A 24,232-nucleotide genomic window follows, 5' to 3' on the forward strand; every position below is an offset into this window, starting at 1 on the left:
GTCGGTAAATAAGTTGAATAAATTAATGAGTCGCACTGTACCAACCCCTTTTCGACCATAGATTATGATTATTATACACAGCTATATATTTTACAATTTTTACGAACTTAAGATAAACGATGACGAGAAACATTACTTGTATATTTATTTCTAATCTTGCCTGCAGCTTCGTTCCAGAAAATAATTAGAAAAAATATGGTTTAGACACTATTATCATTTTAGAGATTTTTAGTATATATGAAAATTTGGTCAATAATAATCACTATATTTTACATGACTTTATATAATGGATGGGATTAATCTGTATATATAATTATAATGCTCGATTCATTTTGATAACCATACACGAGTTTTTTAAGTAGAGTTATTCATTGTCTACTCAAATATAAAATATAACTGATTGTGAAAATTCATTACGTTTTCACAAAACAGGCTGATTTGGACGCTATTGCAAATTTTTAGATTTTTAAATTAATTTTCACAAAACTATTGTACAATAAAATGTATAAAAAATATTCGATAAAGTTTAACATGTAACGCCATGGAAACACCAATGAAGTTATTGCAAAATGGATTTGCTTATTTTGTTTCCAACAAGGATATTGGCGCGAATGGCAATGAGGTATTCCAAGAAGATTTGGCAAGAGCATTTTCTGATAATCTTAAAGACTATTTCTCAACTTATAAAAATACCTACTTCCATTTATTTCATATTTTGTATGATATGTATTTAAAATATTATTAGCATTGTCATTAATATTTTAAATATAAAATATTATTTAGAGAAAAAGTAATATTATTATAAAATTGCATTAATACACATATAATATAATATATATAAAAAAGAACAGAAAAAGGTTTTAAATTACTTCGTTGGTTTTAACAAAACAAGGAGATTGGATTAATAGAAGTGTAAACACTTGAAAATTCAAAAGTTTAGATATACGAATACTACTATGTATTGAAAGTCAATTTCATATTAAAGTTTAACATATCCTTTAATAAATTTTATCAGTACTATTTTTTGAAAATACGGTACTAAGTTGAAAAATGTTACATAAAAATTAAGGTATTTTAGAGATTAACGAGTATATCCATTCCATCATCGACTTTGACAAGCTGGAGCAATTTATTTGAAGAATATTATACTTAAAATTATACTATACTACATACATACTACATAGTCATAGTCCCATTATTATATAGACACATGTATCTCTTCATAAGGAACTTACCAACACAATGGTGACTAGGCAGCACAGTAGAGAGTTTTATTTAAAGTCTTCCTTTTTAATTACATTGGTATGTTGGCTTTGATTCTTGTTTCCCGTAATGGATTTTTTTGACATATTGGGGATGAAAATCAGTTAAAAAATATTGTATTCCCAAGGAAAAGTTGAACAGCAGGATTAGGTGTTGTTATGATCTGTGAAGAATATAAATATAAAAGTTTTTGCCAGCGACTATCTACGTACACTTACATTGTAAATTCATCATCATATCAGCCAGGGGTTTGCCAGTAGTTGCCTTGAATGGCAGGCGGGTTGGTAACTGCAATTAGGCTTGGGAGACAGTTTAAGAGGGACGCTGCTGCCCATCCCTCGCCCTCACTTAGTCGCCTCGTACGACACTCACGGGAAAGGAAGGGGTGGTCTATTCTATGCTGGGACCACACGGAAAATTATCATATGTGAAAAATCCAAATACAGCTCAATTCAATTCATTGAGTAAAGTATGAATAAAAAGAAATCAATAAAATAGGAAATCAATCAATTCAAAAATATTTAAAAAAATAGTAAACACACAGCGTGTCTTTTGTTCATGTTTTATTATTTTTACGAAGTTGTATGATATTATGAATTTGTCACGATAAAATATTACTCCTGTTTTTATTTATAATATGTGCATGATGACATAAGATAAATATTAAAGTGGCCACAATTCTCGTATAAAATGACTAAAAATAATTTTTTTTCTTAAAAAACTAAATGTTTTTTATCACTACCTCACTCAACTATCTGCATGATCGGTGATCTTTGGCTATTGCGACTACCATCACTACTTTCCTTCCCTGCGTGTGACGTAACTCTATAAAAGAGAGTGCGTTGAAAACGCCGCCGCTATACCGTTTCCGTTCGCCAAGCACGGCCAGAGCGTCCCTAGCACCGGTACAGAAGGACGCGGGCGGATCTCTTCCGCCGGACTCGAGTGACAGTTCGACAAAAGGTGAAGTGAACTAGTGCACGTGCCCATGTGTGTGATAGTGATGTGATCGTGGTAACAGTGAGGTGGACTGGCACTGTCGCGATCCAGATGCAGTTCGTGTTCATTAAAGGTGATGTTTGTTTCAGATACGAGATGAGGTCGTTATTCTTGTTAGCGGCGATCTGCTGTTTAGTGTTCTCGGCATGGGCAAGCCCTATTGCAAGGTCAGAGGAGCAGGATAAGGAAAATGGTAGACAAGCAGCGGCAGCGGCGGCTCCCGCTGCACCTGCTGCGTCTGCCGATGACGACGATGATGATGACGACGATGACGATGATGACGATGACATAGATCTTGACGATGCTCTTGCAGGTGGGTTGAAGTTAAAGGATTTCTAATTTATGCGTTTATTGTTTGTTTTCAGCCATATTGAAAAGTTCAGTTGATCAGTCTCAATATTTTAAAAATAATAAAAATTCAAACTGCAGCATTTTTAATATAATTTATAACAAAAATGTTTCTTTTCAATCATTTGATCTACAAATATTAAAAATACAGTTAAATACTAGAAATTATTTTGGTTTAGTATTTTTCGAATAGTTGTAATATGTTAATTAGGTCATAGTTTACGGTTAAATATTAGACACTATCTGTATTTGTTATAACTATTTGTCTATCTTGACTAGTTGTTTTTTACCGTTCAAATAAGTAAAAAAGGTAACGGTAGATATGATGTATACGGACGGGCTTTATCGGTTCATTCGGTTCATTCACTGCCGAGGGCAATTGCTGTTCATAATCATTAGTTAATACAGATTGTGCTCAGATTGTTAACATAATAATACGGCAAAGACGTATTGCATTCTTTGCACAGTTAAGTACTTGATTCATATGAAGTAATAAAATAACATAAGTAATATAAGTTTCTAGTAACGATTATCCATGGCTTTATTGAAAGAGTTGTATTGAAAGCAACATTTATGATTATTACTTACTATAAATTTACATACGTATTTATAGAATATATTATATGTTTTTGAAAAGAAATTTTTGTTCTAAATTAACCAATTATTCAAATACTAGATAAAAAAAATTATTTAAAAAATTAGAAGAATAATAAAATATTAAAAAAAGAGTTTTTACAGTAAACTTTGCAGTAAGAATAAAATCTGAACACTTTGTTGAAAGTGTTACATTTCATCGATGTACATTCCTATGAATCAGGACGTAGTGGGGCTAATGCGGAATGTGAAGCGGACAGCGTGACAAGCGCTCTCAATCGTTAATTAATTCAAACAGTCTCAATCAGAGAAAATGACGCTCCCCTGCTTTCTAGACGAAAGCCTCAGCGATCAGGAACGTCACGCACCGGGGCGCCGCGCGTGTACTGCTTAACTGTTTGTTTAACAGTTTATTTGCTTTTAGGTACCGATAATTGCGTTAATAAACCGTTCTCGTGCCAACGACATAAATATAGCTATAAAAGGCAAATATTAAATTACAGTTTTGCGGTATTCGGATGAGGATTATAATAATTAGGGTATATGTAACTATAAAAGGAAACTAACGTTTTTATATTGACGCAGGAGATGATGATGACGACGACGACGATGATGATGAAGACGATGATGACGAGGCAGATGACGATGATGATGAAGATTATCTGGAGAGATTCTTCGATGACATCTTAGGAGGTATTTTTATAATAATGCATCAGTTTAACTTTGGTTATTCAGGTTTAACTTAGATAGTTTGATAAAAACTTTCTTTCTTCTAATAGGCGAAGATGACGATGACGATGAAGATACCGCTGTTGTACAACCAGTAGCCGCTCCAGCTGACACATTAGCCGCTGCGCCTGCGCCTTCCCCCGCTGTAGATGAAGTCGCTGCTGCTGCTGAAGATGCGGAGTCAGCTGAACCAGAAGCTGCTACAGATGGCGAAGAATTAGAAGGGGGGCAGAAAGAACCTTCCAGCGCTGAGGTTGAAGCCCCAGCTGCTGAACCTGCTGCCGATGCTGAAGCCGAAGACGATGACGATGACGACGATGACATTGCTGATGCCCTTGACCCCGAGGATGACGAGGATGACGAAGAAGAAGAGGACGAAGATGATGACGATGATGACATCACAGATGCCCTCGGAAGGAACATCTCCACTAAGCATCCACGTGAGTCTAAAAAGTTGAAGGCGAGCGTCGCGGCGCATGCAAAAAAGACTGGGAAAAAAGCGAATCACATCAGCAAAATTAAGAAAACCAAAGCGACATTCGCCGCGGCCACCGCCCCAGAACATAAAAAGTTCAGATAGTGAGTAGGCGGCGTCGAAGCCATGGCCGAGTCACATCACCAAATCCACCTGAGAGACCCCGTGGTCCCCTCCTTTAGCTTAGCTATTTATTGACTATTTATTTATTCTATTTATTTTATTTATTAAGTGCGTGTGAATGCAGTGTGAATGTGTAAGTATGAAAACGAGAAAGTTTAAGTTAAATTAATGTCTAGATCATGTCACATTGGTCTCGTGGCAATTTATTTGAAATAAATCTGTTGTTCTAATTTGTTGTGTGAAATTTTTTATCTTACCTTCGAGATGACTTGTGCGAAATCTGAACTAGTAGATGATAAATAAATACGTAATAACATCGGTCAGAATACTAGTTGCCTTTTCGTTAATTTCCTTGTCAGCTTATCGAGTGACATTATCTAGTGATATTAATTTAATGTTTGTTGTAAAATAAATGACTAGTCAACGTAAAGTATTTATAAATACCCCTTTACCCTTATCCATTAGTATTATGCTTGTTTATATGTATGAACTTATATACATAGTGAATTAAGTATATTATGCATTTATATTTTATCTTATTAAATAGTAAAGTTATACAATAATATTTATACATGTAAAAATTAAACTGTAGATGTAATTAACTAGCCTTTTGACCGATTTATATTTATATATTATCATATAATGCACAGCCAATCTCTTATCCTTTTCCTAATCCCAGCTAAGAAATTATAAATAAACGAGGTATCTTTACAATATTGTAAGTCCGTGACGATAATTATTTATAAATGTATGGTCCAGGCGCCACACGACGGATGGTTTCCAGTAGTCCGGCGTGCATGTATGTTATGGGGTCGGGCGCAGCCGCGTCAGCCGCTTACTTTCTCGACCACTGTCCGTACGATGAACCCGCCCGATTTCTTCTGCAACCTTGACACTTTCTTTGACCTTGCTCCGGCTGCGCCCTGCGGTGACCTTGACTAATCTTACCACAATATTTCGATATAATCTGATGGAAAGTAAATCGCATTAGATGTTTACTCTCACTTGATGACGAATTGCCACGAAATTTGCGTGTCCAACGTCCGGCTTAGTGAAAACGAGGTAATGAGATGCGAAAAGAGAAATTTTAAATGTTTGTCGTCGTGAAATGTTGGGAGAGTCGCGAGGAGTCATATTCGACCCAAATGGAACTCGTTTGTTGCCGGTAATATATATAGGTAGTTAATGTGAGGCGGCGCACTTGCCGGTTCGGGCGGTCTTTGCCTCCTTTCACATAAAAAAATTAAACCAGATGATGTATATATAGCGCCAAGCAATTATGATTAACGTTTACACTAGGGAAGTAAACGAAGCGTAAACTTATGCGCTTAATCTCATGAACAAAAGTGATTTAACGTTATAGTTTAAGTACGAGAAAGAAGTGCTGCGGCTTTGCCCACGCGGAAGTCTTTGTTTCCGTGAGAATTTTTCAAAATAATTTTTTACTGGATGCTTATATTTTATATAAAGCTTATCTATTACTTTATATTTTGGAGAGATAATGTTAAATTGTGGCTAATTTTCTCACATATAATTAAATTTTTTGATAAATATTCATAATATTTTGAAATACATTTGAAATTTTAAATATTTACATAATATATAGATAGTTAAACTGTTATTAGATTTCATCGAATGTTTGCGACTCGGCACGCAGTTTCTTTTACCTGTGGAAAATAGAAAATCCACCGTTGAGTGGACGTATTAATTGTAAGCGTGTGTTAGAATTCAACTGGAGTTTCATGAGACCGATACAGTTAGTTCGCGTGCCACATCAATGTGATTTGAATATATAAGTATTCGATTGAATTGCAGTGCTATATAATCATATTATGTCGCTTCGAAACCATGAATAGGGACAGCGACTGATTAATTAATTAAAAGTTATTTCACGTCCGATGAAAGAGAAACTTAGGACAGCTCTCTATTTGATAGTCAATAAAAATATTTAATGAGTGCCCTTTGGCGGAAAAAAGTTGGCACTAATTACGTTGCTAATAAAATGCAGTTGAATTGAAAACCTTCATTTTTAAGTAGATTAAATTGAATAGATATTTGATAAAACACTTTCAGACACATCTGTTTTTGCATTTTGACAAATTAATAAATTTTTGAACATTTTGTAGTTAAAAGTTGTAAGGATAACCTTAATTATCTATAGGCTAGTCCAAATTAAGGAATGTTATTGGAATCGTTATAGTTTTTATCCATGATAATATAGAATGCCAGTTTCACTATCGAATATAAATACTATAATTATATACAATATATTTTTATACAAAGTATCATTTGGATACGGACTGAGAACTGAGTATCAGCGATCTCTATTTTAATAGAAACTACTGCTTCGTCCATTTACATAATTCGCTTCATTCATGCATGCCAATTCCGGAAATTTAATTTCTTATTTAATCTGGTCTGTCTACGTGTATGTTATCAAGATGATAAACAATAATTAACTTAGTTATTTTAAGCAACAGGTAGGTAATAAGGGCAAAGATACAAACTACATATAGCTTTATTCAAAAATATAATAATTTATAGACGATATTATAATTATACAAATACTGTATAAATTAAAACTTTGTTCTAAAAAACTGATTAACTAACACAAAAAATTATAATGGGACTAACACGGCAGTAAACTTTACAATAAAAAGAGCTATTTAGATTTAGAATTGGTGAAGATATTGCGTGTAAACGGTAACTATATGCAAAAATACAGTCAAAAATACTTTTTTATTTTAAATCGGTTAAAAATTATCGATAGTTGGTTGTTGTCTTTTATAATTCAATGATGACATTAATGAAATTTCATAGAAAGTGATGACCTCAAATATGAACTCTTAATCTAAAGAAGCTCTTATTTTGTGCCTGGTATGTTTGGAGGTCTTACAGTTAGCAGAGGATCATGAATAAGGTCACATAATCGTAGTTGAAATGATGATGATGATATACTAATTTATTTAATGCTCTCAAATTTCTCAAGTAAACCACTTAGGAACTTGGCTTCATTCCACTATGTTTCAGTCCTATTGCTAGTTTAACTTTCGATTTACTACATCGAGTGCTAGGTAACTAGATCAAGCTATATATCTTACAGCATAAAAACTCATTAGTGTCCTTCTGCCGGGCATCGATATCTACCACTATACTAATGTCAAGTAGCTTTGTATACGTTTTTATTTCGATATTCTTTTAGTCTGTACCAGTGTATTATATTTTGCTGTATTAATTATCTTAATTACTTATAATATCCTGGGAATAAAAACGATCAATGGAGCATTGTATTCATAGACGAAAAATTAAAAATTTATAACTTACTATAGGGTAACAATAATATAAAGCATTGACTAGTTTCGGAATCAATGCGTGATCCATTGTCATGGTCGAATGCGACACGGGCACATGCCTGACACACGTAACGTAAATTAAACCGACAGTTATTACATTAAAATATAATGTGTGCTTAGGAAACTTTTAACAATAAAATATAAAGCATATTTAAAAAATCCTAAACCTATACTTATACAAACACTTAATGCAGGAGCACTATCCAACGAGCCTGCAAAAAAACCAGCACCAGTACCAGCGATTTATATAGTCAAGTACAACAGATTTGTCGATAATATACTGGAGAAGATGAACGATATATTAAGAAAGTCTTACGATCCTGTCAGTGTAAAACTGCAGCCGATTGATGCCACTAAGAAGAGTTCAAAACCAAAGGACAAGAATAAGAAGAATAAGAAGAAATCAAATAAAAGGTAACTTAAGAATTTATTGTATTGTTTGTTTCTAATGGATAAACTAAAAAATTTCAACCGATTTTAATTTTTTTTTATCTATACAAAGATACATCATCAGCAACTAAAACAGGCTTTATATTATTTTTGAAAATTTTCTTCATCCGTGAGAAGACGGGGCTACGACGATAGCTAGTAAGATAATAGTATTGCCAATTGCCTAGTCTTCAAGCTAGGATATCCTGTAATTATGATTAATATATCTACTTATGATGAATATCTTAAGCATACTTTAGATGTTTATCATACAGTAAACATATTCAGTTATTAGAATTGAATTAATCATAATTAAAAAAATATATTCTTTTAATTATGCTCGTGACTAAGTACTTGTTAGGTTTTGTACTGAAAGTAACACTTGATTTGCCCACATTTCTTAAAGAACGTGACAAAAGTTGCATTTTTCGGAATAATTCGGTTTTTATTTAATGGATGATAATGGAATGGTAACCCTGCCCGCGCTATCGGTATACGCTGGCGGCGCACCAGTGAGGGATGATAGGTGAGAATGAAAAGGCAGATCAGTTAGCCCACTGTGACGAATATAACAATAAATCAATCACGATGGTTTCCAGAGGAACCACAAGGAGGTCGACCTGACAGGATATATTGCTAGCAATGGGGCTACTAATCCCTATTACTAACAATTCCTTCATCCTCTCCAAATAATTAGGTTTGTTAATCAACATACAATAAATAGCTAAGCTAAATATCCAAAAATAGCTAATTAGGCCAGGGAGACAACGATGATATTAATGATATTACATCAACAATATATCACTAGAAAGCTGGTCGAAAATTTTATAATTTATAGGCGTCGCTGATTTAAATATATAGATTCTATCACTATGGTCATTTTGAGTCTGTGTAACAAAGGACTGAGCTATGATCATTTTTCAAATAAAAAAACTTTCAAGAAAATATAGGCCTAATAGTTAAAAATTTTGTTCGACAAAACAAAACGACTACTTCAATCGTGATAAAATATAGAATCAACGGATTAAACCATATCAATTTATTTTTGCGCATACACCTAAGTACTCTTTATTCTATTGTTTCATTTTTGTTGTATTGTTGTGTTGTAGGGTGTAAGCTTTTGTAATTTCTTTTCGATTTGTTAAATGTATGACTTATTTATTTTTAGGAAGTCATCACACAAGAAAAAGAACAACGCTCGTGCAGGTGATTCTGAAAAGAATAAAGAGAAAATAGAATCACTTCAAACTGAAAATCCTGAAGTGGCTCCTGTCAAGAAAATTGAAGACAATCAAATTGGTGTTACTGAAATAAATAATCGACTAATTGAACAAATACAAAACGAGACTGCGGAGTCTAGAGCAAACAAAGAAAAAATTGAAAAAGCCAAACCTACTACAATTAGAACGAAACCTCCTGTAAAGGCATCGAAACCAAAACCTAAACCAAAGCCACCAACAAAAACAACTACAAAGAAACCAGTTAACAAAAACAAAACAAAGACATCAAGTGAAAAGAATAAGCCTAGAGCTAAAGGTACACTTTATGGCCTATCAACATTGAGGCGAACAGATGATGTTGCAGTTAGCATTATGTCAGATCACACAACAGTCAAGAGCAATTTTGCAATTGGGCCTCTAATTTTAAGAGTAGAAAAAGAGGTATGTTTGTTAAATGATTTTTTTAATCTTTATTTAAGTACATCAAGGTTACGTAGATATTTTACGATAATTTAATGTCATATTTTTATAAATTTCAAATGTAGTTAAATAATTTCGATGAATTTTTTAGTAACTTTTAATGGTAGAGAAACTGGTTAACACTCGATGGTAAGTGATTACTGTAACTTATAGATCAGCATCAGGAATACCACAGAATACACTATGATTCCAATGGTACTCTTTATGTGTTGCCTCTTGGCAGCTACCGTTTTATGTATGGTTTTCCTTGTACATTGTAATATCATTGACATTCCCATCCTTCAAACAGCTGCTGCTTGATAAGGGAAAAACGTGTAGGATGATGGTTTCGGTATAATCATAATGTTATTTCAATATATTTGTTTCAAGGCGTTTAACACATGTTACCATGTAGCTAAGTTATATAGAAAGTAATGGTACTTTAGTATACCCTATGATAGGTTATTAAAATGTATAAAATAACAAAATAATATTTGTCAAAATCCAATGAATAGAATAGAATAGAATTTTATTACTAACTGTGTACATACATATAGCAGTAAACATTGCTTTGGATTTGACATCAGTATCAACAGTTATACCCTATCGGGCATGCAACAATTTAAGAACAGCAATTATATTAATATCGAAACATTCAAATACTATTACCATTACTTGATTATAAATAAATATGAAATATTTGACAATACAATAAACAAGACAAAGAATAATCATAACCAAATTAAAATAAAATAAACATAATTTCGCTTACATGTCAATTATTATTAATTTAATGAGTTTTAAGATTAAAGTATTCATTTAAATTATAAAAAAAACATTATCAAAAAGCCAGGCTTTGAGTTTAATTTTAAACATATGCTTGTCCTGACATTTGAATTGGAGTGTGAGGATTTATTGAACACAGGTGTATGTAAATAATGTTATGAACTAGTATTAATGTAACTGATGAATACGTGTTTCATTTCCCATTTATTATTTAATAGATTGGTCGAGGAGCTAAAAAGGAACTCAAGTCTGCAACAGCTACGACAGCAGAGATGACAGGCAAACTTACACTCAGAGTCAATAATCAGGGTGTAGCTACATTACACTCCATTAAGGTCCTACAGCCAAAGCAGGTAAGTCTCCAATTTGCCCGATGATGAAACTAAATTTCGAATAGAAATCTATTGATGTACTGAAAGACACTGGCAAAGGCGTCAATATGATTTGAAAATTATTTTACTTTTCGAAAATTACCTTGTAATAAATATCGACAGTTAATGTACTAAATGGTAGCGTTCTAGCAATAGTCCAATTTTATGATAAAATTGACTATGTCAAACATTAATATTGTTGCAGGTTCGTGTAGACAGCAATCACGAACGTACTCGCGAATTGGCGTGGCGACGTAGCGCGAGGATTGCACATGTGGTTTCTGAAAAACTGCGTTCTGCATCCAAACCAATGTTCCACTATGCCATAAAACCATAAGTTTTAAAGCTTATGTTGCGAATATAGGCTATTTCAATTGAGACTGTATAAAATTGAAGAATATGCATTTATTATTTTATAAATTCATGTAGTGTTAGGCAAATAATGAATTTATGGTTGTATTAATATGACAGGTACCTCATTGGTTGGAATTTTGGTACAATAAGCATTTAAAAAAAATTGTACAGTGAGCGATTGGTTAAAAGAATTGATTTAACCTAATTGGTAACGGTTTAAATTTAGTATAGGTTTTAAAGTATAATATTAATCGAGAGTAATGATTAATTATGATACTCATTATTTTATAGTCAGAAAGTGCATTTATAACTTTTAGTTCACATGGTGCTAAGTAAGTTTAGAAAAATATTTTAATATACTATTTAAATATTTTTATTTTATAATTACATAATGTAATAAATTATTAATTGATGTGTCAGACTTTTTTATTGTTACCTATATCTAAACATTTTCTTAATGGTATCTACGTATGTATTATTTTTTTAATGTGTGAAAATGGAATGGTAACCTTGCCTACGCTATTGGTATAATCTAGCTGGCGGGATACCAGTGATAGATGATAGTTGAGGATGAAGGCAGGTCAGTCGGCCAATCGTGAAGAATTTGACAAGAATTAACCACATTGATTTCCAGGGGGAACCGCGTGAAGATCAACCTGATAGGGTATATTGCTAGCAATGGGGCTGTTAGAACCTATACTAATATATCTTTCCCCTCTCTACGTATATTTATCGCTAGCTTTTTACTTGTTACTTCGTACTCGTGGATTTCAAAAGTAGAAAAATTAATGAAATAGATCGTTTCTAAATGGTGTATCAAGATAAAACATATAACAGATTTTAAGTTGGATCTTGAAGAACATAAGTGTGACAATTATTTTTCTTAAATATATTTAATAACCATCGTGTTATAAAGTATATCAAGTTATAACTTTATTATATTAGTACGATCACAGAAAATGTAAAACGCTTTTTTATCAATGCTACTATTGTTATAAAGATGAGCCAGTCAGCAACATAGCATAAAATATAGAAGCTAGTAAAAAATTTGGAAAAGGGATTCCTTTATTTGTGATAATCGCCGAACCGTCCTAGGTGCACTTTTTTTTTAAATCTGGTATTTAAATAATCTGGTATTTTAATATTAAATAACACAATAAGATTAAAGCTTAAATAAGTAGGTAGGTAGTCGTAATGAAAAAATAAAATAAAACCGAAATAATTTCTAGGTTAAATATTACACACATTACTGAATGAAACCAACCACATGAAAAGTTACCAACCCGCCTGCCAAGTGCGGTAAATACTGGCAAAATGGTCGTACAGGCAAATGCAGTATAGGACGACCTCCCACTAGATGGAGTGATGACCTCAGAGGTGCTCGAGAGAGTGCAGAGCGGGGCATGCAGGTGGCTTAGGACCGTTCCTTGTGGCAGTCTATGAGAGAGGCCTATGGGAATTTAACGGTTGTTATGATGATTACACATATTATAACAAAATGATTTAGCTTGTATTGGAAGAAAAATCAGAGGTGCAATGTATGTGGTAAAAGCCATTTAAAAGTATAGCCTAATTAAGTTAACCAAATTAATTAAAAAAATTACCTATTTCACCTGGCAGCCCTAGCATGCGGCTGACTGAGAGCAGGCAACCTGGGAGCATTTTATACATGCAGAATTCAGTGGTGGGATCTTAGACTTACGAGGTCAATGCTAGAAGAAAATAAAACAGTTTATATTAAATCTGTGCATTTTATTTCTTAAAATAAGAAGTCTATATTTTCAATAAGTTATTGGTAACAAAAATTGGTATTATACATATATAGAGAAATTTATAATTATTATAATATATTGCATTTTTACTAAAAAAATATTTTTTACATAAATCTTAATTATATCTAATAGGTACTCAAGTATATATATAACATTAAATTATGTATAATTTTGGGGATTTTGCATGTTAAATTATATAAATTATATTTTTCTTACATTTACAAAAACAATGGTTTTAATCAATATAAATAAGAAAGAAAATAAGGTAGAGTGCGCGCTATAAATAATTGTTATGTCAAGATACAACAAACCGTAGGTACCAAAATTTTTAAAGTGTTAAAATTATAACATAATCAAATTTGGACATTTATTAATTAAGTTAAAGATGCTATGCACACAACAAGAAATTTTAAATAAATTAGCTTTATATTTAGGTAGGAAAATAGGTTTTTAAAGTATATTCGGTACCATCTCAAAAGATAAAAGGGAGCCATTTCTCAAAACTTATTTTTTAACTTTATCTTTAAATTTGATAATTTCACAAAATTACTGTTTTATGGGCCATCATAAACTAAATTAACATTCAATTTGGACTTAAATCTATTAAAATTTGGTTCATTTTGGTTCTTACAATAAAGATATCGCTGGGATATCAAATTGATATTTTAATTTTAGAGATAGGTTTAGTGAAATGGCGCATCAGAACTGACCTTAGTGTATTCTGTATTACGGGAGAGCTCGACTAAAAGAACAATATTGTTCGTGAACAGAAGTCGAAAAATACTCCGGGAACATTCGCAAAATTATATTACGTTTATATTAAACAAAAATCTAACAAGGAAGGAAGAACAGGTATGTGCTCGCTTGCTCGTTACAGATACTTATTTCACTATTACAAGACTTCACGTGTCATACTTTTCTTGTCAAAATGGAAGAATTTATTCCATGTTTATTTGCTATATATAAATATATTTCGTTTGTACATTTGTTTTAAAAGCCTCATCGATTTCTAGTGAATAGATAATTATAATGTATTTTGTTATCACAACAGTGTGGCGAAGCGAAACTCCAATAAATTAGAAATTGTTTTGTTCTATATTATCGAAGTATACTATATCGAGTTGCTATAGGTACTATCGGCGTTACTGTCACATTTACATATAAATTTCCTATTTAAATAGTTTTCTTTTCAGTTAACGTCTATTAAAATGAATAGAGGGAAATATAAGTATCCATGCATAACACATTTTTATTATTTTTTACAGAAAAAGTTTTAAGTTTCTTTTTTTTATAAAATTGAACAAACTTACATTATCTTGCACCCAGTAGTAAATTAGTAAGTTACTCAGTTTACTCGTATTGCAAAAACAAGATTAAAAATCTGGCACTAATACACACCTACATATATATTCTTTATACGTCATATCTATTTCCTACTTCAGTTCCTCGAAATACGAGCAAGTATTCACTACTGAATTCACAATGAAATTATTATTTGAAATTTTGTTGTTGTGTTACAAACTGTGTATATAAACCTGACTACAAAGGAAATGATAGGGATCACAATCAATTTATCCGGTTGGTAGGGCCCTATTAATTAGCATGTTGGTAGATATTTGAGCATTCTGCCTCTGGGTATTTGTAAATAAAGAATTATTATTATTTTTCGTGTCGGCACATCCCCCTTCCACCCTAGATCGGGCATGAATGAGGCAAAAGTTTAAGATAATTCAAGCGAAGAGAATGAATTGAAATCATATATTAAGGGCGAGATAACAAGTTATAATTTAATATTATGAAATGATATTCATTAAACTGATTTAAATTTTGACTTATATTTACGCTTATAGATGTGATTATTTTAATATCTATTCAAATTACAGAACAGTACAAGAAACAGAAAGAAATATTTTTATAATAATTAATAAATCATTTTCACACCCAAATACACATGGTTTTTTCACATTGGTTCGTGTTCACACTATCTTTATGTTTGGGTGCGAATATATTAAAAAATATTTAAAATACCCTGCATTTGGAAATCTTAAATATCGCCTTCGCTCATCGGTACATTAACATCAAGTATAAATCATAAAGGTAATATTGTAATTTACATTTATTTAGGTTGACCTCGTATGAACTCTGTAGACGGTCAAGATGAATAAATTAAATACGTATCTATTGCTGACAGAGAAGGTACACCGATTTTTTTCTTATAAATATTAATGTCGTTTGGCTGTTTACGAAGTCAAAAAAAAAAAAAAAAAAGAAAATGGAGACATTTATATACATACCCGTATATCATTAGACATAGATGCGTTTGCACATTTTAGAGAGACTTTACAAGAGAACTGAGCGAGAAAAGGCAAAATTCATGTTAATATATAAAATGTCAAAATCTTCTTTTCTAGAAGTACTGGGTAAATTGATTTACAATTTGCATATTTTGAGTAAGTATTGAAGGTTGATGTTGCGCACATAAGATAAGCTGCATAAAAGAAATGCTACATGCAAACTAAATGACATATTTGGTTTCTTTCCGACCCACAAAGGCTCTTTAAAAAGTATTTAGAATGATATTTAAAAATGTTTGTTTCCAGCAAGCTTCGAAGACATACAGAATAGATTGTGAAAAGTGCAAATTACTTAGCCTTGTGTGTTACGACGTCATTAAACCTAGTTAACGTAGGTGCCATGTTATAATCCCGTGAGGTATATAGATTCAAGTCCATTCGAGAATTCTTATGGTTACATTTATCTTCTAACAACGTTTGTTAAATTAAATTTATTACATATATACGTTACAGTCATTGTAATATTAACCATTTAAACAAAAAATTTATTGCTAAAAGTTTCTTAGTTAAATGAAGTGATTGAAATCTTTGAAAAATCAATAACGTCACGGCAATAAGGTACTGAAGTATTTATATATTATTTCCTATGACTGTACTCATTTGAATGGAAAGTCTTCATTGATATCTATATGGCAATATTCGGGAATATAACATTTCTCACTCACGTGTCATTCACTTCGCTGGGGTGGGATTTGGATATCTCACACACTCTATTATTTAATAACAAAGGAATATTATTAAGTTCTTTAGACACAACCACATCCGTAATTTCATCGTCTAATTGAGTAAGAGAAGCATAATTTGGCGGAGGTGTGTAGTTTCCTGTCGCTTGTGTTGAATGCCTTGCCATCTGGCTTGTGAGATCTGAAATAAAAATTTGAGATACAGAATAGAAAGTATTTGTTATCTTCTTCTTAAATGGAAGTTATTTTTGTCTATTATCTTGGCTAAGATCTTAAAACAAGATTATCCACTAATAATAACTTTCTCTTTATGATTAGTCATCGTTTTATAAATATCTGGTATACTTTATCTGCAAGTTCATTCTCAACATTACGTCTAATCTACTGTATAATGTATTATGCCATAGATAAGATAATAATTAATGTCATAAGAAATCTCGTTGTGGTGAAAGTAACTCTCGATTACTTGTAATTATATCCATTTTGCCATGATATGATTGAGTCCAATTTTGGTGAGGAGCAGGCTATCAACTACATAACTTCAACTTTCATTAAAAAGTATGACTCATTTATGATGTATTTGTGATCGTAGATTAGATAATTCTAATCCACTATCGATGAACACGAGCAATCAAAATGATAAGGTTTTAATAGTTTCGATAAATCTTTATAAGCAATAACCTGATAATCCTTACTAATATTATAAATGTGAGTTTGATTGCCTATGACTAAGAAATTTGGTATACTTCGTTCTGTATGAGATGAAGAAGGGTATATGTAGGCTTTTTATCCCGATCAGTAAACATATCCCGGTCACGAGGATGAAGTCGCGGTTAAAAGTTAGTTATATTATAAAGAAGAAAGATTCGTTTGTTCGTTTGTAATTTACAAACGTAATCTAAAGATTACTCACCCGATTTTAATAATTATTTTATCTACAATATCAGCTAGTAACATTTCCATACATTGCTATCAAAAACTGGCTTCAACCTTACGAAGCCGAGCTGAATATCTAGTAAGCAATAACTTGATAACTGTGATATGGAGAAATTTTTTTTTAGTGAGTCTATGTAACATCATATACTGCTAAATTGATGTTTTTTGTCCGGTTTAAAATGACAAACAAGTTGATGAAGTCAATATAACTATACTAATTCGGAATACAACGTAACGCCCTTAGAACCCCTTACGCATATTAGTAAGTAAATAAACTCTGGCGAAACATTTTAATGTTTTGACATTGTTATTAATATATGCTATATTTCAATTTTCTTATTTAATAATTAAATTGGCTTTAGAAAAATAACTGTTGAGTTTTTGCGGGCTCTTCTCAGCAGGTCACAACAATCTGACCCCAGCTTCTAATTACAAATAGTATAAATTTGAAAGAACTTGTAATCAAGGTGGTCTTCTATTTCCACATGAAAATGCAAGCCTACGTTACTTTACAACATATATATTATATTATTTACCTTGTAATATAGCATCCAATTCATTAGTAGATAATACAAGTGCAACACTGGAGCCAGCGCCACTGAACACCGACGCTACGCTAGCCCTTGGTGATAGCAACACTAACGATTGGCCACGTGATGCCAGAGAGTTCGACAGTGCGCACAGACCTTTAGCTGCAGTAAAGTCGGCACCTGTAGTAAATTTTAACAACAAATTATTTATGCCTATTTGTACTTACACCTTCTTTCATATGACTGGGATATATTGATATTCAAGAATAAGACGTAATTTATATTCTTATTTTTCGTTAAGCTAAGTTTAACTTTAGTTAAGACATTAAGAGATTTAACAAATTATCGAAGTTAGATCTTTTGATATTATTGGTAAAAAAAAGCCTTAAAAATCCATTATCATCTAATATATTATTTTTCAATGCAATCTTTAATATGATATTTAATGTATATGTAGAGTATTTTTTTAAAATTAGATTTAAAAAAATACTCTACATATTTTAAATTAGATATTTAAAAGATGATTGGACATACCAAGAACATATCTGCAATCAATGACTACTGGCATGCTGCAGCCTCCTTTCTTCTTAGCAGCCCTTTCTACGTATTGTCGAATATATTCAATCCCAGGAAAGTATAAACTATTGTCAACTGTTACTAATAAGTATTTTAAGCCATTTGCATTCTGAAATAAAAAAAATGTTTTAATTTTTTACCAATATAAATCAGTTGTCACAATTACTAAGAAATAAGTTTTTGCAAGGAAATAGATTTTTAATGACGAAACGAAGTTTCATTTGCAGAAAACTATAGATTATATAAATAGTGTCTCTATAGAAATGCTTCGAGAAAAGCAGGTCAACTTTTCATACAATACATTGTGTAATAACTAGTTATGAGTGTTTCCTTTATAACTTCTATATTTATTTTGTTTTGAAATTTTTGCATCTTTTTAATGCGCAAAAAAGCATTTTATTTATTAAATAATTTAATATAAATACTTCCAGATATATTGTATGTATAAGTATATAGAACACTGATAAAAAACACGAGTCAGCTAATTTGACAATTAGTTTCGATGCTCTGTCTATATGATCTAAGGCTATATAATACGAGTACTATTTGGTATTTTATTACTAAAGTTCGTAAATAAAAAATGGGTGACGTATCAGAAGAATGTTATTATTTTTTTTTATTTGAATGATTCATAACTCATTTTATTTCATAAATACCATAAAGTTATTGATATTAAATAATAAAATGAAAAGACAATATTTGAAGAGGTGTTGCTGATGTTTATAACATTAAAATGTTTAATATTATGTTTTTGAAATAAATTGCGTGTTTAACGAATAGTTTTGACATAAAACTAAGTAGTATATATTTACTGTAACAATTTCAGCGTCAAGTTGTGGTCTTGCGCTGGGGTATAATAGAAACATGACGTTTACAGCCACTCCGGCGAGAATGCCTAACTCAACGCCCACAGTAAGACATAAAGCAAATGTTGCGAACGCCGGTACAAGGTCAGCACGTCGAGACCGCCACATAGGTTTCACTACCTAAAAACAAACATATTATTGTTTAATTACTTTTCTATAAAAGATACGTTATATGAGGATCGAAAGGTATAAATTTAAATAAGGTATTTTAGTATTTAAAGATAAAGAACTGCAAAATAAAGGATGGTTGAATTGTGAGAAATTAGGTTAAGTTACAAAATAAATTATATAAATTAATGTGTAGTAACAAGGATAAATACAAAAAAATGAATAATATAATACTAGTTACGTCTCATAGTCGTGTGAACAAGGATCAAAGTATTCTATATGGTGGTCTATTTGTTCACTAATTTTCTTACAAATGTTTAAGCTCATTGAAAAATAACCATGCATATAAACATCTTTATAAACTTCGACATTTACAATATTATTCATTTATTTTATACTTTATTATACACACACACACATACATAAAGAAATATGACAGTGGAAAGTAAAAGTACAAAGGAGAGTTTAACTCAGCAAGTGTTCTCTTCTAGCAAATTTAAAGTAAAAAAACATCAATGCGAGTATATTTATGTATATAAAATATTATTAGGATTAATTTTTTTTTAAGTAGTTTTCATTATTTATCTTATATACTTCTATTCTTATACATTACTATTACATAAAATAATGCTAATTTACCTCGTATTCTATCATAAATATCACAGCACAAATAATGACGGCGGCGAGCGATGCCTTAGGTATATAGTAGAAATATGGAGTCAATAGACTAAGCGCCAGCAATACCAGGACACCTACAAAATAAAAGTATTCAAGTATTATACAATTTAGTTATGAAAAGCTATACAGGTACGAGAGGAGATAGCTGCGAATAATAGAAATAATTGTTTATAATTAATTTAATTTCTTTAACTGAATACCGGTCAGAGGTTGATGACTAATGAGGGAACCTATACTAATAATAGTAAATTCTTAAATAATAAAATCCTAATAAACTAACCAGTGACATATTACTAGTTACTTGATTACGAGTATATTAGTCTATAGACTCAGGCAATACTTAACACCTGAATTTGTAAAATATACTTTATTATTTATGAATATGTTCAGAAATCTCTGAACATATTCATAATATTTCAAAGAAATCTACTAATTTCTTTGCAATGCGTATATTAGATAGTGTGATTATTATTCCTATTGTGAATAAAAGCAATATGAGAATTGTTGAATAATAATTATCGTGAGTAATATTGTACTGTAAACCGACGTATGTAAACAATTACAATAATGAATACATATAAATATATGACAGGTTCATATAATATTTTTTATGGGTGAAAATAAAATGGAGCTACCATTTGCGCTATTGGTATATGCTGGCGAGGCATAAGTGAGACATGATAAGCGAGGATAAAAGCAGGTCAGTTAGTTATCAATCAACTACAATGGCTTTCAGGGGGAACCACGTAGAGTAAGGTTTATTGCTACTAGTGGGAGCTGTTAGACTCCTTTACTTACAATCTCATCCCCTTATAGGCATCTAATAAAAAAGGATTTTTAGAAATTCGTTTGGAAACTAGAAGTCACGGGAAGAAGTATAGTTGGGTATGTATGTATGTACTATAGCTATACTTGTGACTGCGCGTGATTGAGGTAATAGTGGTCTATGACTAATAATCGTAGCCCATCTTTATTCCAAATACTATGTCGTATGATAATTTAATAACAATTGTCTGTTAAAGCGCCAAGAGTTAAGAAACAAACAAAACTCACTTTTAAGTAAGAATTAACGCACCTGTATAAAGACTGCCAAATTGCGTAGCAACACCACTAGCATGGTTCACAGCGCTGCGGGAGAACGAGCCAGTGATTGGCATCGCGCCTACGAATGAACCCAATATGTTAGAGAGAGACAACGTTAACAGTTCTTGAGTTGCGTCCACTGTTTCTCCACTGGCTGAAAAAAAAATACAGAGTCAATGAGGGTTGATACAGAAGCGCTAATCTCCATTATTGACATAATTTTTTTTATTTTTTATAGAAATTATTATTTTAAGGACCAAGAAAAACTAAACAAGTCGAAATTATATTACATTTATTTCTTGGTACTTTGAACTTTAGTAGTTTTGCTAAACTGTACTCTAATTATGAATAAAATAAAGGGAATATATCAATATATGAAACAGTTCTTTTTGCATTTAATAACTCATTTCTGGAGGAAGGTTATAATAGGTTATAGGCATTAAGATATGATTACAGGCGAAATCATGAAACACAACTAGTTATATATAAGCTAGTTATCCTCTTATGATAAAGAATTATGGGTATATAAATATCATAATTATTGAGAATATGATTTTCTGTTTCCATATTACTTTTTATTAAGAACTCACCGAATGCTTTGGCTATCGCCACATTGCCTAATACGCCTATTATAGGAACTAAAACTATGGAAGAGCCAAGGTTTGAACACATTTCGGTAAAAGACACGTCCCTTCCTTCATGCCACGTAGTAAACGGTGGTACATTCCAATTTGGAAGACCTTCTCTGAAAGGAATTTATATGTATTAGGTATTCGTATTTAAAGTAAAAAAACTCGACGTGGGTTCACGACTTCGTTTCGTTCCCGACGTGAACGACATGGTGCAATCCACGTCGAAAATCGTTATCGTTAACTCTCGATGGTGTGTGTATTCAAAATATATCTTGTACTATTAAGGATACACCATAAATATATAGCGTTCTTACCATAAACATTCTTACCTTACAACGCCATTAAGATTAAATGGCGACGTAGAAAATTTATCAAATAAAAACGCCATTAATGAACATAATACAACTATAATCGCATTTCTAGACGTGGATAGTAGCCATAGAGTTTTTTTCAACACTTTCTGGCTCGGAGGTACTTTTAAGTCTTTTAATTTCTGAAATAAAAAAATGTGATTAAATAATGTATAAACTATTTTACATTTATGACATTGTGTTATAAATGCATCAAAATTTTCAAAGCACCAAAAATTCTTAAATAATTGTTGCCTGGGTTAATATTGTTTTATCATGTTTAGGGTCTCAGAAATTTTAATGTATTTTTATTTAAATAAATGTAAAATTAAATTGGACTCTTTTTCTGCATTAAGCCTCTCATTTGGCTTCTGAATGGAAATTGAATATCCGCGCAAAGCGTATGTTCAAGTTCCATCAAAAGAACAGGAGCTTCTTGGGATCTTCACAGGCTTCACGAAACGACCTCATTTCCGAGGATTTCTTTTCTGCATAGATAACAGACTTTTGGTCATATATTTTCAACCTTTTTAAGAACTGTATGTACTGTTATGTTTCGATCTGTAGGTTCGACACTGCACGTTGTTCCATTTTTTTCATGTCTATTTGCGACTGTTACTATTTTCTTACAGATGGATTTGTCTAGCATTCTTAGTATAATAAGTATTAAATTAAAAATATAAAAAACTTACACGCATAAGAAGTAGAATAATAATACATGATAAGCCTAAAACACTGTCAGCTACTTTCGCATTTGGTATATTTACAACCACCTGAAATTAAATTTATATTACTGGATACTGGTGATCCAAGATTGTGTTTTAATCCAAAAAAAATCCTACTTTAATCGTGGTATAACCGGTTATTTTTATTTAATAACTAAACTAGTGAACCAATTTTGATAAAATTTCTTTGAGAGCTATCAGAAAGTATATCCTTTAAGATAAAAAAAAGAATAAAACTGAATTGAGTACCTCCTTCTTTTTTTAAGTTAGTTGAAAATATAACTGAAGTAAAAATGCTCTTAGAAGATTAACAACGAGGCTTTTGGCAAAGATTTCTAAAATTTCCTTTTATGTGCAAAATTATAAGGATAGGTTTCAATAATTCATAACTTTATTGAACACAAAATATACATTTACAATAGGCGACTTTGTGATCGGTGTAAATGCCACGAGGGTGCTTTCTACCGATCAGTTTGGTTATGTCATCCGTTCTAAATTCACTTATGTATTTTTATTGTAAACATGAGTGGTATACTCTTTTTGATATCGTGATAACCTAAATATATTTAGGGTCTGAGGTGGACAAAATATCTTATTATGTTCGTTGCAGATTTGAAAACTCGTGTGTCATGCTTCTATGTTATTGTTCTATTTTAATGTTCGAAATAAGTACATTAAATATTATCACTAGATTGTGTGAGTCATTATGATTTTTTTTTTCTTTTTTTATACAACTTAGAATGGCAAACAAGCTGACGGCCCACGTGATGGAAAGTGGTAATCGTCGCCTATAGACACGAGCAGTACCATGGACATAATAGAGTATACTGTTTCGCCCATGATACCCTCCATGCGTTGCCATTCCTGAGGACTCAGGTGTTATTCCTCTGAACCCAGTAAATTCACGCCATATTCTACCCTTCAAACCGAAACACAGCCATGCAAACACAATTGCTTCACGGTTGAAACTTTATATATTTGGACTTTATAAATGAATCCGTACCTTCACTATCGTATCTAAAAATCCACCAGATTTGAATTTCAAACCCAACAATCCTTTCAATTGTGATACAGCGATGATTACAGACGTTGCGGACGTGAATCCGACGGTGACTGGGACTGATATAAAATCTATAAGGACTCCTGTATAACAAAAAAAAAAAAAAGTCAGAAACATTTATATTACACAACTATATGATTATTAAAATTTCATGATACATAATAAATTAGGTATTAAAATAACGATAACATTGATACAGGTGACTTGTAAATTCCGACTCATTTTAACACATTGTATTAGCTATAAGTTAGTTATTATTGTTACTTGTAAAAACTACAAAGTGAACACTTGAAAGGTGTCGTGCCGAGTAGATAATTACTATAACATTTTTATAGATACCTTTGAAATAACTTATGCATGCTCTGACAATTTGTAA

General features: G+C 31.6%; 2 protein-coding genes across 3 annotated transcripts in view; one reads left to right on the forward strand and one right to left on the reverse strand.

Annotated features, from left to right (window-relative positions):
• The first annotated feature begins 2,126 nt into the window (after positions 1–2,126).
• On the forward strand, positions 2,127–11,917 carry LOC113513684 (germ cell nuclear acidic protein). The gene is made up of 8 exons (XM_031909348.2): positions 2,127–2,226; positions 2,352–2,575; positions 3,790–3,897; positions 3,984–4,373; positions 8,079–8,298; positions 9,482–9,974; positions 10,997–11,131; positions 11,355–11,917. Exons 2-8 carry the CDS (start codon positions 2,359–2,361, stop codon positions 11,484–11,486), a joined length of 1,695 nt encoding a protein of 564 aa, XP_031765208.2. The 5' UTR covers positions 2,127–2,226; positions 2,352–2,358; the 3' UTR covers positions 11,487–11,917.
• A 1,329-nt stretch (positions 11,918–13,246) lies between these two features.
• The window catches only part of LOC113510810 (sodium-independent sulfate anion transporter-like), a 45,906-nt gene continuing 34,920 nt past the window's right edge, over positions 13,247–24,232 (reverse strand). For both annotated transcript variants that reach the window (XM_026894349.3, XM_031909366.2), the window contains exons 4-13: positions 23,800–23,939; positions 22,764–22,844; positions 22,051–22,214; positions 21,680–21,834; positions 21,082–21,243; positions 19,968–20,080; positions 19,167–19,340; positions 18,313–18,463; positions 17,785–17,958; positions 13,247–16,493 (exon numbers count right to left, since the gene is read on the reverse strand). In XM_026894349.3, the coding sequence (XP_026750150.2) occupies positions 16,291–16,493; positions 17,785–17,958; positions 18,313–18,463; positions 19,167–19,340; positions 19,968–20,080; positions 21,082–21,243; positions 21,680–21,834; positions 22,051–22,214; positions 22,764–22,844; positions 23,800–23,939 (1,517 nt within the window). In that variant the 3' untranslated portion in view covers positions 13,247–16,290. The remainder of the gene's footprint in view (positions 16,494–17,784; positions 17,959–18,312; positions 18,464–19,166; positions 19,341–19,967; positions 20,081–21,081; positions 21,244–21,679; positions 21,835–22,050; positions 22,215–22,763; positions 22,845–23,799; positions 23,940–24,232) is intronic.

This window comes from Galleria mellonella, unplaced genomic scaffold, assembly GCF_026898425.1.
Source record: "Galleria mellonella isolate WM207_F2 unplaced genomic scaffold, CSIRO_AGI_GalMel_v1 utg139, whole genome shotgun sequence".
Lineage (NCBI taxonomy): Eukaryota > Metazoa > Arthropoda > Insecta > Lepidoptera > Pyralidae > Galleria > Galleria mellonella.

What these genes read in the sequence shown, in the direction of transcription:
- LOC113513684 (XM_031909348.2), top strand. Translation starts at nt 2,359, where the DNA reads ATGAGGTCGTTATTCTTGTTAGCGGCGATCTGCTGTTTAGTGTTCTCG. An exon ending in TCTTGACGATGCTCTTGCAG is followed by an intron (nt 2,576 to 3,789) that starts GTGGGTTGAAGT and finishes ATATTGACGCAG; the next exon opens with GAGATGATGATGACGACGAC. An exon ending in AAGAAGAAATCAAATAAAAG is followed by an intron (nt 8,299 to 9,481) that starts GTAACTTAAGAA and finishes ATTTATTTTTAG; the next exon opens with GAAGTCATCACACAAGAAAA.